The sequence below is a fragment of the Vombatus ursinus genome, unplaced genomic scaffold (assembly GCF_900497805.2).
Source record: "Vombatus ursinus unplaced genomic scaffold, bare-nosed wombat genome assembly UNPS02014158.1, whole genome shotgun sequence".
In the NCBI taxonomy this organism is placed as follows: Eukaryota; Metazoa; Chordata; class Mammalia; order Diprotodontia; family Vombatidae; genus Vombatus; species Vombatus ursinus.
Genome location: NW_020953936.1, coordinates 37,680 through 54,800, shown reverse-complemented (window position 1 = coordinate 54,800; position 17,121 = coordinate 37,680). Strand labels below are relative to the sequence as shown.

Here is a 17,121-nt window from a genome sequence, read left to right as displayed (position 1 = left end):
AGTGTGTGTTTCTTTTTTGCCCCAAAAGGATCTTTTCTCAAATCTTCCCTTCCCTGCACCCCAGTGACCAATTCCCATTTCCATCCATATTTCAGCTGAGTAGGCCTAAACCTTAAGTCATGTACCCAGGGATGGGTAAGATCATAAATCTGGGCTGATGTGTGGGGTCACTGTGTATATTGCTAGATATAAGGTTGTAGTTAACCTTTCCCACACCCCCAGAGCAGATCTCTATGAACAACCCAGGGGATTCACCCAAGTGTCTACTCTAGGAGTCCCCAGGCCCAATTTTTTCTCTTTATAGAGGGGGTGGGCATGCGAAATGGGGGTAAAGGGGAAAAAAATTGCTCAACCAATGACCAAGTATTTTTTTTTCATTTTGTATTTTTTTAATGGCTTTGCACAATTCAAGAAAATGCAAGCATTGACTGCAGCCCTCTCTTGAGTGAGGGAGTTGGGTCTTCTGTATGTGGCCCAGGAGTCTAGGAGTGTCTGCTTTGGGGTGCTTCATCTCTATCCCTTTACTTAAGAAGCTCTTTGTGCATGAGTATTTCCATCCGTCTTGATCTGTGTCTTCCTCTGAGTTTTTATTTCCATTTCTGCGCGTCTGAATTCTGTACTCCTGGGAGGGTTTCCATGGGCTTTTGTCTCTCTGAGAATCTAGACTCCCCTGTCACTCTGGCTTTCTCCTGCTCCTCTTGGTTTCGCTGGTGCTGTTGGTGGTTGGTTCTCAGTTCCAAGCCTAAGATCTCGTCAACTCCAGAGTGTCTAGCTGGGGTGTGGTTGTTCTGAGGGTGTGTCCCGCCATCCCTATTCTTGTCTGTCACCCGCTTCGGCTCCCCTCAGGCCCCCTTCTCCAGTCTCTTTCCCCGCTAATTCCCATCCCGTCCCCCATCCCATCTGGTCCCCGCTTCCTTACATGGTCACGGCCGGGGCCTCCCTCTCCCGGACGTCCCCCCCTCCCCCCCCGCTGTCTCCCGCCCCCCCAACCGGACACAGCCCCCGCCCTGCTGCTACCCCTCAGCCAGCCAGCCCGGCACCCCAGCCATGGAGGACCTGGGTGAGTGGGGCTAGAAGCCCCGGGGTCACGAGCCCCTCCCTTCCAGCCCGAGATGCTTCCATCTGCCTCTCTCAACCCCATCCCACCGTCCCCTCTCCCTGGAGCTCGTTTTCTGCTTCCTTGCAGCGCACCTCCTCTCCTGTCTCTCCCCACGTCTATTCATCTCTGCCTTTTCTGCCTTAAGTGCTCTCTTCATTTCTCCATTTCTGTCTCTATTCTCTCTCCTCGGCCCCTCCTCGCCTCTCATTGCTTCTCTCCCTCCTCTTCTCTTTCTCCCTCTTTTTTCTTTCTCTTCCTCTCCCTCTCTTCCTTCTGCCCAGCTCCACGTTTCCCTTCCTGCCTCTCCCTTCCTGCATTTTTCTCCAATCCTTTCTCCCTTCTTTCCCGAGGAACTGAGGTCCACTGGTCGAAAGGCTGGAGGGACCAGGGAATGGAGCAGAGGGGACCAGATACCTGGGTTCTGAGAGGGGAACAGGGGGGTGGCCTTAGGTTGGTGGCAGGGAGGATTCGTGGGCGTGGGTCTGCAGAAGAAAGCTTCGAGCTGGAAGGCAAGATACCCAGATCATAGGAGAAAGGCAGGAGTGGGGGAGAGAGACTAGGAGGGGGAGTCAGGCCACCAGGGGTACACTTCTCTCCTGGTGATTGTCTCTCTTTACCCTACCAGGTGACTCCACCTCCCCTTTATCCCTTCTTGAACCACGTATTGTAGTCTTTGGTAGGTATCCCAATCCAGGGGTCCTAGTTAGGGGAAACAGCTAATCAGAAGAGTATGGGAGTCTGGCAGATTACCTAATGAGAGGGCTGAGAAGAAGGATAAAAGGTACCTCTGAAGATATCTGTAAGAAGGAGCTGGGGCATAGATCAATCAATTGGAAACTGAGGCCAGGAGTCTAAATTTTAAAATGGGAGAAAAGGCCCATTGTAAAATTGAGTTGGAGAAGATGCAACCTGACAATAATTCAAAGGAGCCAATAGAAGTATCCAGGAAAGAGTCCAGGACTTAGTGTACAGATAATACCTGAAAGACTAGATAGAGTTCTAGACATCCATTCACCTCATAGTGTCATAGGTTTAGAGCCAGAAGGGACCTTGGAAGCCATTTTTACAGATGAAGAAACTGAGGCCCAGAGAGGTTAAGTGACTTTCTGAGTTGGGATTTGAACTCACATGTTCTCAACTCCAAGTCTGGTGATCTATCCACCACACAAGGTTGCCTCTCTTCTTTCCACTTGTTTCTTTGTGAATAATAGATCTGAAAGTTGGAAGGCATCTCTCTCAGAGACCATCTAATCCATCTCCCTCATTTTATAGATGAGGGAACTGAGGCTTAGGCATATATACTGACTTGACTGAGGTCACATAGCTAATATGTGTCAGAGGTGGGTTGAATCTAAGTTGTCTGACTCCAAGAGCAGCTAGGTGATGAAGTGAATGGAGCACGGGGCCTGGAATCAGGAAGGCTCATATCTTCCTCAGTTCAAATCTGGTCTCAGACATGTGCTAGATGGGTGACCCTTGGCAAGTCACTTAACCCTATTTGCCTTAGTGTTCTCATCTGTAAAATGAGCTAGAAAAGGAAATGGCAAACCACTCCAGAATCTTTGCCAAAAACAGACAAACAAATGGGCTCACAAAGTCAGGGAAGACCAAACAACAAAGCCAGAGTCAGAATCTCAACTGTTACTACCTGCCTGACCTTTGACCAATCACCACATCTGAGCTTCAGTTTCCTCCTTCTATCAGATGGTAATAACTGCATCACAGGCTTGTTATGAAGACTAAATGAGACAACTGGAAAATGTTTTATAAATCTTAAGATGCTCTATGAATTTCAGCTATCATCACTAACTTTTTCTGGGCCTCAGTTTTCTATTATGTAAAACCAGTGGGTTTGGAGTGAGTAATAATTTGGAGTGAGGGATTAGATTAGATGATCTGTAATGTCTGTTACAGTTTATAATCCTATGACCTCATAGAAGCTGTTTTGAGTATTAGATGACACAAGTGCTATACAGATACAAGGGCTTTCATGGCTGGAAGTAAAACACCCAACCTGGCACGACTCCCGGGATTGGCCAAGGATGAAAAAGCTTGGCCATATTGTGTTGCTCCCAGCTTTACCCTTGTATGGTTTCCCTGGAGCCTCTTTGACCCTGTGATTGTCTAACTTTTGGTTTCTGACCCCAACTCTGACTTCAGATCTCTTTCAAACATTCACCTCCTCTAACCTAGACCAACTCAGCCCCTTAACCTCTAAGTAACTCTCTAGACAATTCACTCAGAGTCTTCTCACAGATGCTCTTTTGTCCGACCTGGAGTCTACAACATCCCACATCCCCCGGGCTGGGGCTCTTAGAGACCAGCCCCAAGAAGCCACCACTCCTCCTCCTCCCTATAGCCAGCAGCAGCAGGTAAGAAGAGCAGAGCTAAGGGTCTAGGTTTCCTGGGTTGGGGAGGAAGCTCCTCTCCAGCCTCAGATGTATTGCTTCTCTCTGCAGAAGGCGGCTAGGGAAACCTCTGGGGCCTCAGGAGACAAAGACCATCTATACAGGTGAAGGGACTGGGAATGTCCTTTAAAGGCTGGTGGGACTGAAGGTTACCCCTCTCCAAGTCCAAAGGGCTTGCGCCCTCCATGCCACTTGAGTTCCGGTCTGAGTCTTTTATTCCCGGGTCCCCCCCTCTAATTCTCCCTCTCTGCTCCAGCACCGTGTGTAAGCCTCGTTCCCCCAAGCCAGCGGCACCCCCATTCTCCTCCAGTGGCGTCCTTGGTGCTGGCCTTTGTGAGCTGGACCGCCTGCTGCAGGAGCTCAATGCCACCCAATTCAATATCACGGGTAAGAGAGAGGGAGAATTGAGGAGAAGGGGAAGAGGCAGGAAAAAGCAAGTAATAGTGAGACTAACAACCCCTCCTTCCAACCAGATGAAATCATGTCACAGTTCCCATCCAGCAAGGCAGCTGATGGGGAACGAAAGGAAGAGCAATCTGAGGAAAAGAAAAGGCCCACCACGTGAGGCTCTTGGAGACAGGGTTGGAAGGGCTACAGCCTGGTAGCTGGATCCCCAGGTTGGGTGTAGAAGTGGGAAGCATGAAGGCTGCAGATCCAGATGCCTGTATTATTTGGGGTTGAGGGTCTGGTAAGAGGGAGGACTGAGAGCTAGGCTTCTTGGGTCTGGGACCTGGAAGGACTGAGAAATGGGAGAAGCTGTTGACTCAACCTATATTCCTACAGTCCCCCTAGCCCAACACCGCAATTGCCAAAATCTTCAGCCACCTCAGCTACGCTGGAATTGGACAAGCTGATGGCTTCTCTTTCTGATTTCCGTGTCCAGAACCATGTGAGCTGAATGAAAGGGTCAAGGGTCTCCAGGGAGGGTATTAGCTCTGGTTAGTCCCAGCCACTGTGATCCCTGTATCCACCTAACTGTGAGAGGTCATCCCAACTTCTTCCCCTGTCTCTAAGCCCACCTCTTTCAGTTCAATGAAGCAGATGGGGGCCAAATGGCAGGTGCCTCTATTTTATATTCTAATAGCTTCCTGCTTCTGGGCCTACCCCAAAACCAGAACTGAGCTCAGTGAGTGATACCACACCACCACCCACCTCAGGGTCCACCGCTGAGGGCAGCCTGGACACCATGCTGGGGTTGCTGCAGTCAGACCTCAGTCGACAGGGAGTCCCCACCCAGGCCAAGGGCCTTTGTGGTTCCTGCAATAAACCCATTGCTGGGCAGGTGAGTAAGGCCCCCAGAGGAGAAGAGGGGAGGAGGGAGGAAAGATAGATACATAAGACAATAGGACACACACACAAAAACTAGGCTGTGGATTCCTGTGGGAGAGTTATAAAAAGTGTTAAATTTGTTAATTATAGACATGTTGTGCAACTTTAGCTGAGGCCTCATTACTATTTAGCAAATCATTTATGTATCATTTATCTACTAATTTCCCATTCCACACAACACTTGTTCTAGACCACCTCTTCTAAATGCACACACCCTTTGACACCCCAATCTCTCCACACTCTCAGCAGATGCTCTCACCTCTTGTTTCACTGAGATCAGGTCATCCTCACCTCAAAACCTGTCTTTAGAGGCAGGATATGTAAGCCAGTGCCTTACTTGGGAGTCAGGAAGGATTGGGTTCCAGTCTTACCTCAGACACTTCCTACCTGTGGGAGCCTGGGCAAGTGCTTCAGTTTCCTCATCTGTAAAGTGGAGGACACACTAGTACCCCACAGAATTGTTGAGATAATACATGTGAAGTGCTTTTCAGACCTTAAAGAGCTACATAAATATTAACTGTTATTAACTTTCTGCCCTTATGGGGCAGGGACAAGCAATTATTCTGACTAAGGCTGGCCCCTCTATCTGGGATTCTGATTCCATTCCAGGATCTAACTCCATTAATAATCTTTGAATCTTTACATATTTTATATATGTGTGTGTGTATATAGCTTTGTGATATGTAGCTTCCATCTCATTCATCTCTCTCTCTCTCTCACACACACACACACACACACACACACACACAAACACATACAGTATCCCAAAAACATCTCAATGTAGTTTTAAGCTTTAATAGCTTAATAAGTTTTGTGATATATACATATATATATATTTCATGTATGTGTGTGAGAGATATAGCTATCTCTATGTACTTAAAACTTCACTAAGACTTTTGGGACACCATGTATATTCTCATATCATTCCTAAAATTAAAAAAAAAACTCTCCTTGACCTTTTCCCCTTAAGCTGTCATTCCTCTCTCTTCTCTCCTACATTGCAAAAAAAAGTAAACAGTCTGAATTCTTTGCCTTGCCTTCCTCATCCCCCACTCAGCTTTCAGCCCCTTCCATTTTGACTGTGTTCCCACCACTCCACTGAAAACACTTCTCTCAAAGGCCATAAGTGACCACATTTTTTTTTTTGCCAAATCCAATGGACTTCCTTCAGTTCTCCTCCTCCTTGACATTTCTGTAATTGACCATGAAATTGTAATCTGCAGGACCCTTGGAGAGAGGGAGATCTCATACACATTGAGTATTACTGTATGCAGAAAACACTGGAAGAGAATCAGTTTAGATAAGATATAATATTTGTCTTCCTAGAGCTTACAGACTAGGAAGGGATTAATAACCTTAATATTAAACTATACCTAAGTATATGAAGTTTTTTAAAAGGGCTAGGGAAAGGGTATTATCATAGGGGAGTGGGAAAGAGATAAGGGAATGACATGGCCGATCTTTGTGCAGGAAAGATGATTTTGACAGTAGTGTGAAGGATGGAGGGAGGGAGGATAGGATTAGTTATTGTCAAGTCCAGAAGGACCAATGCAACAGTAGATGGATGGTAATGGAGTCCTGTAGCAGGGTAACTAGTAATATGCTGGGGAGAACTGCCAAAGAAAAGGTGGTATTGAGAGGTATTGGTAACTAACCAAATAGGAAGGCTGAGGGTGAGAGGGAAGAGTCAAGGTTTCTAACCCATTAGACTAGAAACCATGTTAGACAGAGTAAATGAGCTGCCACGCACAAAAGGTGTGAAGCCAGAAAGAGGAATGTGTTTAGGAAGAAAGATTAACCTCCAAGTAACTTTCCTTATCTATAAAATGAGCAGGCTGGGCTAAATAAAGATCCATTTTATCTGTAATCTTGTGTTGCTTTAATAAACTCAATTTGAGGCATACTAAGTTTGAGATGCTAGGGTGTGGGGGGGGGGAGACATCCAAGTGGCGTTTAGAAGAAGCCAGGTTTTAACACCTAGTTGGTAAATGAATGTAGAGACACAAGAAGCAGCCTCAGCTAGGCTCTAATGTGTCTATGTGACCATTTGACCCACTTCTTCCCTGCAGGTAGTGACAGCTCTCGGCCGCACCTGGCACCCAGAGCACTTTTTATGCGGGGGATGCTCCATGGCTCTGGGAGGTAGCAGCTTCTTTGAAAAGGACGGTGCCCCTTATTGCCCTGAATGCTACTTCGAGCGCTTCTCCCCGCGCTGTGGTCTCTGCAATCAGCCCATTCGCCACGTGAGCCCTGTAGCGTGGAAGCGCTTCCACACCCTTTCCACACTCCTCGTCCTTGCTCAGTCTCCCTTGGTCTTCTTCCCCCCCCCCCCCCCGACTCCGGCAATCTTTCAACTCTAGGGAGCCCTACACTTCCAGCCACCTGAGTCCCGGCCCTCCCCTCCCCTCCCCTCCCTGCCACCTTAAGATGGCATATATAAAGTGTTTTGCAAACCTTAAAGCGGCATAGAAATGTGCATTGTTATTATTATTACAGAAGATGGTCACCGCCCTGGACACCCATTGGCATCCTGAACACTTCTGCTGCGTCAGCTGCGGGGAGCCCTTCGGGGAAGAGGGTGAGAAAGGCGCCCGGGGCACCCAGCAGCAAGCAGTCTGTTCCCCCAGACCCCTAGGATCCCCTCTCAGACATTTCCCTCTCGTCTTTCTCCCCTGCCACCTTTCGTCATGATTTCACCCTTTAGGCACCTTTCCCCTCCCAGATTGCCCCTGATTCCACCTTTAGGGCACCCACTTCCCTTCCCTCTTCCGATCTTCCCCCTGATTCCACCCTACCTTGCCCGGACCCGCAGGGTTCCACGAGCGGGAAGGCCGCCCCTATTGCCGCCGGGACTTTCTGCAGCTGTTCGCCCCACGCTGCCAAGGTTGCCAGGGTCCTATCCTGGAGAACTACATCTCGGCGCTGAGCGCACTCTGGCACCCGGACTGCTTCGTGTGCAGGGTGAGGGGGGCTGGGGCGACGCGGGGAGGAAGGGGTGAAGCCGGGCACTCCAGCCCGCCCCCTCCCCTGCCTGGCCCCTAACCCTGCGCTGCTGTGTTGGTTCGCGTCCTCTCCTCCAGGAGTGCTTCACGCCCTTCTCGGGAGGCAGCTTCTTTGAGCACGAGGGGCGCCCGCTCTGCGAGAGCCACTTCCACGCTCGGCGCGGCTCCCTCTGCGCCACCTGCGGGCTCCCGGTCACCGGCCGCTGCGTCTCCGCGCTGGGGCGCCGCTTCCACCCCGATCACTTCACCTGCACCTTCTGCCTGCGCCCGCTCACCAAGGGCTCCTTCCAGGAGCGCGCGGACAAGCCCTACTGCCAGCCCTGCTTCCTCAAGCTCTTCGGATGAGCCCCCCCCCCCCCACGAGAAGGGCCCGCCGCCAAGTTTAGAACCCCGTTCCAAGAAAGGCCTCTCCCCCTTAAAAGAGCCCGTACGAGGAGAGGCCGCACAGCTTGGGGAGGCCCTTCCTCTTCCACAAAACTTGGTTTCTGATTAGACTCAGTCCCAGGTGAAGCCTCATCTGGGAACTAGACCCTGTCCAAAGAGAGGTCCTTTTCCTACCCGAGAGCCTGACTCAAGAATGGAAGGCATCCCCAACGCACTTGGCCTTTTCATCAGAGCTCGGTGCCAGCAGACTCCCCTCCCCTTAAACTCCAGCCCCTTAACTAGAACCCAGTCCAAAGAGAGGTCTGGTCCATTCTTGAACCTGTCAACGGGATTTTACTGAGCCAGTCTCTAACCTGAGAATGACGAAACAAAGGCCAGAGACAAAGCGTCAGAGATGAGGTAGACGTTTAAGTAATTCTTTTCATTATGAGGAACTGATTTGCAAATCGGGAGTTATGATCAGAATTCCATCTAACTGAAGTGAAGATAGAGACGGTTCAGTAAAATCTTGTTAACAGGCTCAAGTATGGACCACGTGTCCAAGTGCCCAGAGCTCTGTCCCAGGAGGTCCACAACTATCACATAATGAGACCATCTCAAGGGAGATGTTCTCCCTCTTCCAAAAAAAAAACCAAGGCTTCCTGGGGGAGTGTCCCTTCCCAAAAGCAGCCCAACTGTTCCTGAAGCTCTATCCCTTTGGGCAATGTGGAGAGGCAAAGGAGTGTATAGTGAATTAGTGCTTTCCCTCATGGGAAGGGATGGTGAGAAGAAGTGGAGTCAACCTTATGCTGGTTGGCTCAAGTCTATTCAGAGGAATAGACTTTTAGGGGATACTCAACTTAGTCTAGGGGCCTCTTGTCTAGGTTTCCCCATATGTGGGTAATAGAATCCCTCTCTAGGTTTTAAAGCACTTGCATTTTACAGAGAAAGGAAAGAGCTTATGGAAATGGGACCAGGTCCAAGAAAATTGAGGATCCAGGTTCTGCCTCAGGGTACTTTCTGAGTACCCTGGCTTTCCCTCACTGCTGTCTTCACCTATCTCTATATAAATTCACATTTCACAAACTGGCTTCCTGTGTTTGTGATTTAGCAAGGAAAGTCAGGTGCCTGGCCCTCCAACCTTTGCCAATTCTGATTCTTTTACTTCTGGAACACACACCCTTATTCTGAAACCGGAAACACATTGGCCTACCATGGAAATGGAAGGACCCTTGCCCTATCCCTCTGGAACCTAGGGTTTAGTTCTGACTTTGTGGGTGCATGGAACCACTGAGAGCTAGAAAGGACCTTAGTGAATTAGACAATTAGAGCTGGAAGATTAATTAAAGATCATTCTGGCCACTTTTTTTTTTTTTAAAGGGAAGAAGCAGATTGCAGAAAAGGAGAAGGGATTTACCCAAGGCCATACTGAGTTGGTGGCAGAGCTGGAAATCGAACCCAATTCTCTATCTCCTGGCTTTCTGCCAGGATTAATTTCATTAATTCAACACATTTCTGAGTACTCCCTCTATGCTAGAAGTCTGTGGCTCTTAGTCATTGTCCAATCAGGATCTTTTGTGGTGGAAGAAGTGAAGAAAAAAACTAATTACTGAAGAACCCACGGGCCCTAATTATATATGTAGAGGACTGTGGGTATGTGATACAGGCCGTTAGTTTATCTCTCAATTGCTCTTAGGAGGGAATATACCAACCTCCCCACCCCACACTGCTCAATCTAGCTTGTTCCTTAGTAATTCTCTCTCCTCAGGTTCAAAAGCAGTCTTCTGGGTATGCCCTGGGTCTTTTTTTTTTTAATTACCAAAATTGCACAAATTCTATTTTTAATAGGCTTGCTCCCCACCCCACAGAAGTCTGTTCTCCCATAACCTAGCTTCCCTTCTCTCAAACCTCAAATTTATAGGCTTAGAAAAATCACTGTTGCTGGCCATGTAATTTATTACTAGTATCAAATAATAAACATAAACACTTAAAACAAGGCTGCAATAGAGATCAAAGCCAGTCATTTCTGTGCTCTAGGAAAACAGGAGAATGATGAGGTGCCAGAGTGGAAATGCTGGTTTGGTGGAGTCTGGGGTGGGCAACCTTTGGCCTCGAGGCCACATGTTGCCTTCTAGTTCCTCAGGTTTGGCCTTTCGTCTGAATCCAAGTGTTACAGAAAAAATCCTTTTATTAAGGGGGTTTGTTCTGTGAAATTTGGATTCAGTCAAAGGATGGCACCTGAGGACCTAGAGCGCCACATGGGGCCTCGAGGCCAAAGGTTGCCCCCCCCCCCCCCCGTATAGTCTCAGTGCCTGACAGCCACTTCTCTGCTACATCTTTTTACTGGTTTGCTGATCCACACACCCCTATCTATTTGCATCTTGCTCTCACCCTTCTACTTCCTTGAGTAATGTCCCCTCAAACTTTGAAGAAAATCTCTCAGTGCCATGGGAACCCCAAAACAAACAGCTCTCCTCAGACTTCCTGTTTAGCTCAAGGATCTTCTATCCTTCCAGGGAAGTTCTCCAAAGTCTCTGTGACCCCATTGAAAGATACAGCCTAAGTACCCAAGGTGTCTGTGATCCTGGATCTCAGTAACCCATAAGTGTAATCCATAGCCTAGCTCTTCAAACTGGGTGGCCTCCACATACTTAGATTAATTTTGGGGTCTGATCCCCAAAATGGTTTCTTTCTTTGGCTCACTGTCTCCACCTGGAGGTAATTCAAGATCATCTTCAAAAATAAAGTTTAGGTATAGCTCTGTGTAGGCCTCCCTAAATGTGGATGTCATCCGTAATTTACACACAGACATACAAAGTACAATTTGTGTATGTGACAACCTTTATTTCACCTCACAGAAAATGTGTAAGCCGTGAAGGTCCCTATGAACAAATACAACAGAAGCACCCAAATGGCTCCTCAGCTTTCCCTGGAAGGGAACCGAACTTGGGGGTACTGCCAGGATAATCCTCTTATTCCAGTGAGCCACTCCTACATAGTCCTCGTCTCCCCAAGACTTATAGCACCACCCTGTGCATTAGATTTCATTTGTCTCACTACCCACCCCACCCCCCAAGGTAAACTAGTAAAACTTTCTTTCAAACTTGCTGAACAAGTTGAGACCCCAGGTCTCAACCATATCCCCTCTCAGCCTGGGATTCCTTCAGTCTGAGGAGCTAGCTTCATATGGCAAATGTCTTCCAAACCCAATTCCTAGAACAAGTTTCTTTAGAGTTTCTCCAGCTCTAAGATGTCTCCTTTTAAGGTGTACTGACCAGAAAGGTACAAGGTATTCCTGGTGCACCATCTGTTTTGTCTTCAACCCTCTTTCTATTGATGGTTAGGATTTTGCTTGTGGGAGGGAGGCTTTTTTTTTTACCAAGGTGGTGCTTTTGTGTGGCAATCTTGAGGCTGACAATAAGTCCCAGAAATCTTAATTGCTAGCTCTAAATCCAACATCCTTCACTTTCCCAATGGACCAAGAAGCTCACTCTGAAGCTAAAGAGTTAGTTATAGAAGAAGCTGGCAAAGAACTTCATCTTTTTTTTTTTTTTTTGATCGGGGGTAAGGGGTTGGGGGAGAGAGGGATTAAGAATAGCTAGAAAGCTTAAGTATCACCTGGTCTGGTACTAGCTAATTTTCTTTTGTATACACTTCTAATTACTTTTTCCTAGTGTGTTATTTCTGAGGATGTATATTCTCTTTTCTTCAGCTAATAAACCGTAAAAAATGAACTCTCGTGGCTTGGAGTGTGTAGCAGACAGGAGTAAAAAGGAAAAAAAAAAGGAAACATTATCAAGGAAAGAAAGACGGGCAAATAGGCATCAAGTATAGTAGATCTCTGATTTAAGTAATAGAACAAGGAATTCAGGAAGTTTAATGCCTCAGATTACGGACAGCTAGGTGTCGAAGTGGACAGATCACCCAGGCATGGAGTCAAGGAAGGCTCATCTTCCTGAGTTCAAATTAGGCCTCAGACACTTAATATCTGTGTGACCCATGGGCAAAGTCACTTAACCGTTTGCCTCAGTTTCCTCATCTGTAAAATGAGCTGGAGAAGGAAATGGCAGACCTGTCCTGTATCTTTGCTAAGAAAACCCCAAATGGGGTCACAAAGAATCAAACACAACTGAAAAACGACTGATCAAAAAAGTGCCTCAGATTAGGGGCGTGCTAATCAATTAAGGTTTGGAAAGTAGTGGAAGGAGAAAGCACTGAAGCTGGTAAGGTCTTTCAGATGGAAAATAACTAAGATAGGGTGCTTAGGGCTTTGCCCCCAGGTGCTAAATTTAAAGCGCACAAAGTTAATAGGATACTACCAACACTTTCAGTCCCCGAGCATCACAGAAACAATAGTTTAGCACCTAGTTAGCATGAATAACTAGCAGAAACAAGAAATAGGAAAGTATATGAGCTAAGATTAACTAGAGGTTTTTACTACTTGCCTAATGTTCAATGATTCCTAGTTAAAGATATGGCTCTAGGCATTTCCTAGGAGGACCTGAAATTCCTAGGAAACTGACAAAGAGAAGCAAAGTCTAAAGCCCAGTCAGATCCTTCATTCTCACAAATCTTTATCTTCATCATTAGCCTCCCTACAGAGAGTTCTTCATTCTAAAGCATCGCCTAAATACATTCTTCTAGATAATTATAATTTGCATTTCCATAGTATCTTTTCTAAAACATAAGTTTTTGTTGATATTTTATATTTCTTACATCACCATAATATCACATGTATTCCTTCTCCACCCCCACCCTAGCCCCCAGTTATCCCATATGACAAATAGTAGTTTTTTTGGAGAGGAAAAAAAGTCAATGTGACTGATCAATACATTGAAAAAGTCTGAAAACTTGCAATGTGTAACACCTATGGACCTCCCACCTCCATGAAGGGGTAGATCGGCACTGTCTTCTCATATGGCTTTATTCAAATCCTGTTTGACATTTATAACTTCGTAATATTTACTTTTTTTTTTTTTGGTGTGGCATTCTTTACATTGTTGTTACTGTGTATATTCTTTTCTCGTCTCTGTTTACTTCACTCTGAATCAGTTCCTGTAGATCTTTTCATGCTTCTATGTATTCATCACACACATAATTTCTTACAGCACAGTAACATTCCATTACATTCATGTATCACAATTTGTTTAGCCATTCCCCAATTCACCAGCATCTACTTTGTTTCCAGTTCTTAGCCATCACAAAAAAATGCTGCTACAAATATTTTGGATTATATGAGGACTTTTTTCTTATTAATGGATTTCTTGGGGTATAAACCCTGTAATGACATCTCTATTTTAGTCACTTTATTTACATATTTCCAAATTGCTTTCCAAAACGGTTGTAGCATTTCACAGCTCCAACAACAATGTATTAGTATGCCTATCTTTCCACAATCCCTCCAACGTTCATTGTTAACTATTTTTTGTCATTTTTGCCAATTTGTAGGATATAAGATGATACCACAGAGTTGTTTTGATTTACATTTCTCTTATTATTAGTGATATGTATATACATACATACATACATATATATGAATTGTTTATATATCTTGCATACCAAACCCTTATCAGAGAAATTTGATACAAAGATTTTTTTCCCCATTTAACCACTTTCTTTCTTATCCTAGTTGCATTAATGTTGTCTCTGCAGAAGCACTTCAGTTTCAAGTAAAGTTATCTATTTTACCTCTTGTAATTGCTTCTATCTCTCATTTGGTTAAGAATACATCTCCTACCAATGGCTATGAAAGGCATATGATCTGTTTCTCTTCTAATTTTTTTATAGTATGATCTTTAATATTAAGGTTCTATATTCAGTTAGACTATATTGTGGAGTGTGGTATGTTAGTCTAAGCCTGATTTCTGCCAGACTGTTTTCCATTTTTCCCAGCAGTTTTTATCACCACCTTAAAGTTTACAAAGAAAGCACTCTCACCACAACCACATTTATCACAATGTGATCTGTACAATGTAAACCGTACAGGATATAGGAAAATGAATAGCAAGAGTCAGCAGTCAATAATAATAGTCAATAAACACCTACTATGTGCCAGGCATTGTGCTAAGTGCTGGGGATACAAATATAATAAGAGGAAGACAGTTCCTGCACTGAAGGAGCTTACAAATCTAATGGGAGAAGACAAAACACAAAAGTAAGCTGAAAAGGATAGCTGGACACTGTCCCTGACTCGGGGGTTTGTGGAAAAGTCAGTGAGGTCCCAGAGTAGAGTAGCCAGGTAAAAAATGAAGTCACCCAGAATTCATTGGAGTGAAAATCCAGGAATGGAGCCAGCATTAAAACCTATAACCCCAGATATGTATACAGAGAAGCACAAAGAATGAGTAAAAAGCAAGGTGAACTGGAGATCCTAATTCAAGGAGGTAATGTCAAAATCACTGATATCACTGAGACTTAATGGGATGGAACTGATGATTGGAATATAGCCATCAAATATAGTAACATTCAAAAGAAGATGGGAGAGGAGTAACACTACATATTAAGATGTGGTCATGTGAGGAAGTCCAAGAACAAGATGAGTTGAGCATGGTAGAGATCACCTGCCGAAAATCAGTGAAGAAAGCAACAAAAGAGATATTACCTTAGGAGTATTTTCAGACTGCCTAGATAGAAGAAGGAAAGAGATGACATACGAGAAAGTGATCACAAGATTGACAAAGTGGTAGGAAAGGCAATAAAATGTCGTGGAAAGAGCATGATTATCTAGAATCAGAGGATCTGGGTTCAAATCTCTGATCTCCTATGTGGCCTTGAGCAAATAACCTCTATGGACCTGTTTCTCCTCAACTGTAAATTGAAGGAGTTGGACCAGCACTTCTTAAACAGTGGGTTGGGTCTCAACCTACAATTTAAGAAGTGTTGAAGGGGTTTCCAGTGGAAAAAGTTTAAGAAGCCCTTGACTTACTAGATGACCTCTAAGGTTCCTTTCAGTTCTGAATTTATGAACCTACCATCCATTTTAGGATGCGGATTAGGGCTCAGATTTCACTGATATGAAAAACTCCCATATGAGGAAAGCCCCTTCCCAATGCTGGTCAAGACCTTCTTTACCATGCATCATATTAGAGATCGGCCTAGAACACTATTAAGTGAATTGCCCAGGATTGCATAGTCTTTATGTGTCAAAGGTAGCTCTTATGCTCATATTTTTCTAGCTTCAATGCCAGCATTTTATCCACCATGCCTCTCAATGACCTATTTTATAAGTAAGAAAATTGAAGTTTATCGAGTTTAAATAAATTACCCATAATCATATAGCTAGAAAGCATGAAATTAAGAATTCAAACCCAGGGATCTGATTCCAAATCTAACATTCTTTCCCCACTAAAGTCATCCTGCCTCTGAATGCCCTAACAATGCTTCAGATTCAATGTCTACACCTGGACTGGTTTCTCCCTCTAAAAAAATCTACTCCTCTTTCTGATCCCTATTCCCAATCACCCAGGTTCTAAACCTTAGATGTGTATCTCCAGCTATTTATGTTTTCTCTACATAGATACACCACCAATAACCTCAAACTCATTTGTTTGTACCAAACTTATTATCTTTCCCCCAATCCTGCGCTTCATTTGGGCTTGGTTATTTTTGTCTCTACCACCGAAATTTACTCTACCTACCCAAAATTGTAACTTTAGTGTTATCTTTGACTTGTTCTCCCTCACCTCTCAAATACACTTAGTTACCAATTTTATGTATCTTACCTATAGAGTATCACATAGCAGTATATGAAATGAGGTTTCCTTACAGAAGATGAAACAGTTTCTGAGACATTAAGTGATTTGCCCAGGATCACACTGCTATATTATCACACTCATGCCCATCTCTATATTACCACTGACGTCATCTGAGGACTTACAGGCCCTCAACACCACCAGCATGGAATATTTAAATATCTTCTTTTTAATTGATACCTTTTGCTCTATATATCACATTTCTGAGTATATTCTTCCCCCCTCCCCCACCCAGTGACCCATTCTTTGTAACAAAGATTTTTTTAAGAGAAAAAGAAAAAAAAAAAACAGCTCAACAAAAATAACCATCAGACTGCATCTGGCAATATATACAATATTCCATACCCACAGTCCCCCATCTCTGCAGTAAACGAACAGAGGTACCTCTTCTCCACTCTTTTCTGAAGTCAAGCTTGGATTACATAGCATTTGAGGTTTGGTTGTTATTCTTGAGGGAATACTCATTTGCTCAGCAGAATAGGAGGCAAGGTCATGGCAAAGCCAGCATTTTAATTGTCTGACTAAATTTATTGCTGTCTCTTTCAGCCAAGGGGGGCAGGGTACAAACCCAGGAACAGAGGCAGCCTGAACAAAGTTATGGCAACTAATGTAGGATGTGTTTGGGGCACAGCAAGCTGAATGACTTTTATGTAATGTGGGGTATTTTAGAAGAAAGAGCTGGAAATGTTAGCTGAAAGTCAAGCTATGGAAGGCCTTGAAAGCTAAGCTGTGTACCTTGGACTTTTTTTTTTTTTTTTTAGGCAATTGGGGTTAAGTGACTTGCCCAGGGTCACATAGCTAGTAAGTGTCAAGTGTTTGGTCTGGGGCCGCATTTGAACTCAGGTCCTTCTGATTTCAAGCCAGTGCTCTATCCACTGCACCACCTAGCTGCCCCTGGACTTTTTTTTAAAGTAGGTAATAGATGTAATAGCTAACATTTACATAACACTTTAAGGTTTGCAAAGTGTTTTACTGATATTATTTCATTTGATCTGCACAATAACCTTGTGACATAAGTGCTATCATTATTATTTCCATTTTACAAAAGGGAAAACTGAAGCTGAGAGGTTAGGTGACTTGCCTAGGGTCACACAATTAGTATCTAGGTAGGATTTGAATTCAAATCTTCCTAACTCCAAGTCCAGTGCTCTGTCCCTTATATCTCCTAA

General features: G+C 44.8%; 1 protein-coding gene and 1 long non-coding RNA gene across 7 annotated transcripts; one reads left to right on the top strand and one right to left on the bottom strand.

Annotated features, from left to right (window-relative positions):
• Nucleotides 1–390: 390 nt before the first annotated feature.
• LOC114040837 lies at nt 391–7,720 on the bottom strand. 5 transcript variants are annotated; one of them, XR_003568842.1, is made up of 6 exons: nt 7,632–7,720; nt 4,660–4,764; nt 2,228–2,312; nt 1,885–1,950; nt 1,514–1,601; nt 391–713 (listed from the first exon to the last, which is right to left on the bottom strand). It is a non-coding gene; the product is annotated as an uncharacterized LOC114040837 (long non-coding RNA). The 5 variants fall into 5 exon arrangements; XR_003568840.1 differs by having other exon boundaries at nt 1,514–1,950; XR_003568843.1 differs by lacking the exon at nt 2,228–2,312 and having other exon boundaries at nt 1,514–1,950.
• TGFB1I1 (transforming growth factor beta 1 induced transcript 1) lies at nt 991–9,287 on the top strand. 2 transcript variants are annotated; one of them, XM_027859033.1, is made up of 12 exons: nt 1,016–1,060; nt 1,725–1,775; nt 3,356–3,471; nt 3,559–3,611; nt 3,764–3,894; nt 3,981–4,068; nt 4,291–4,396; nt 4,592–4,789; nt 6,906–7,079; nt 7,333–7,414; nt 7,649–7,797; nt 7,917–9,287. In XM_027859033.1, the coding sequence occupies exons 1-12, from the start codon at nt 1,048–1,050 to the stop codon at nt 8,181–8,183; spliced, it is 1,428 nt and encodes a 475-aa protein (XP_027714834.1). In that variant the 5' UTR covers nt 1,016–1,047; the 3' UTR covers nt 8,184–9,287. The 2 variants fall into 2 exon arrangements, with proteins under 2 accessions (XP_027714835.1, XP_027714834.1); XM_027859034.1 differs by lacking the exon at nt 1,725–1,775 and having other exon boundaries at nt 991–1,060.
• The last annotated feature ends 7,834 nt before the right edge of the window (nt 9,288–17,121 follow it).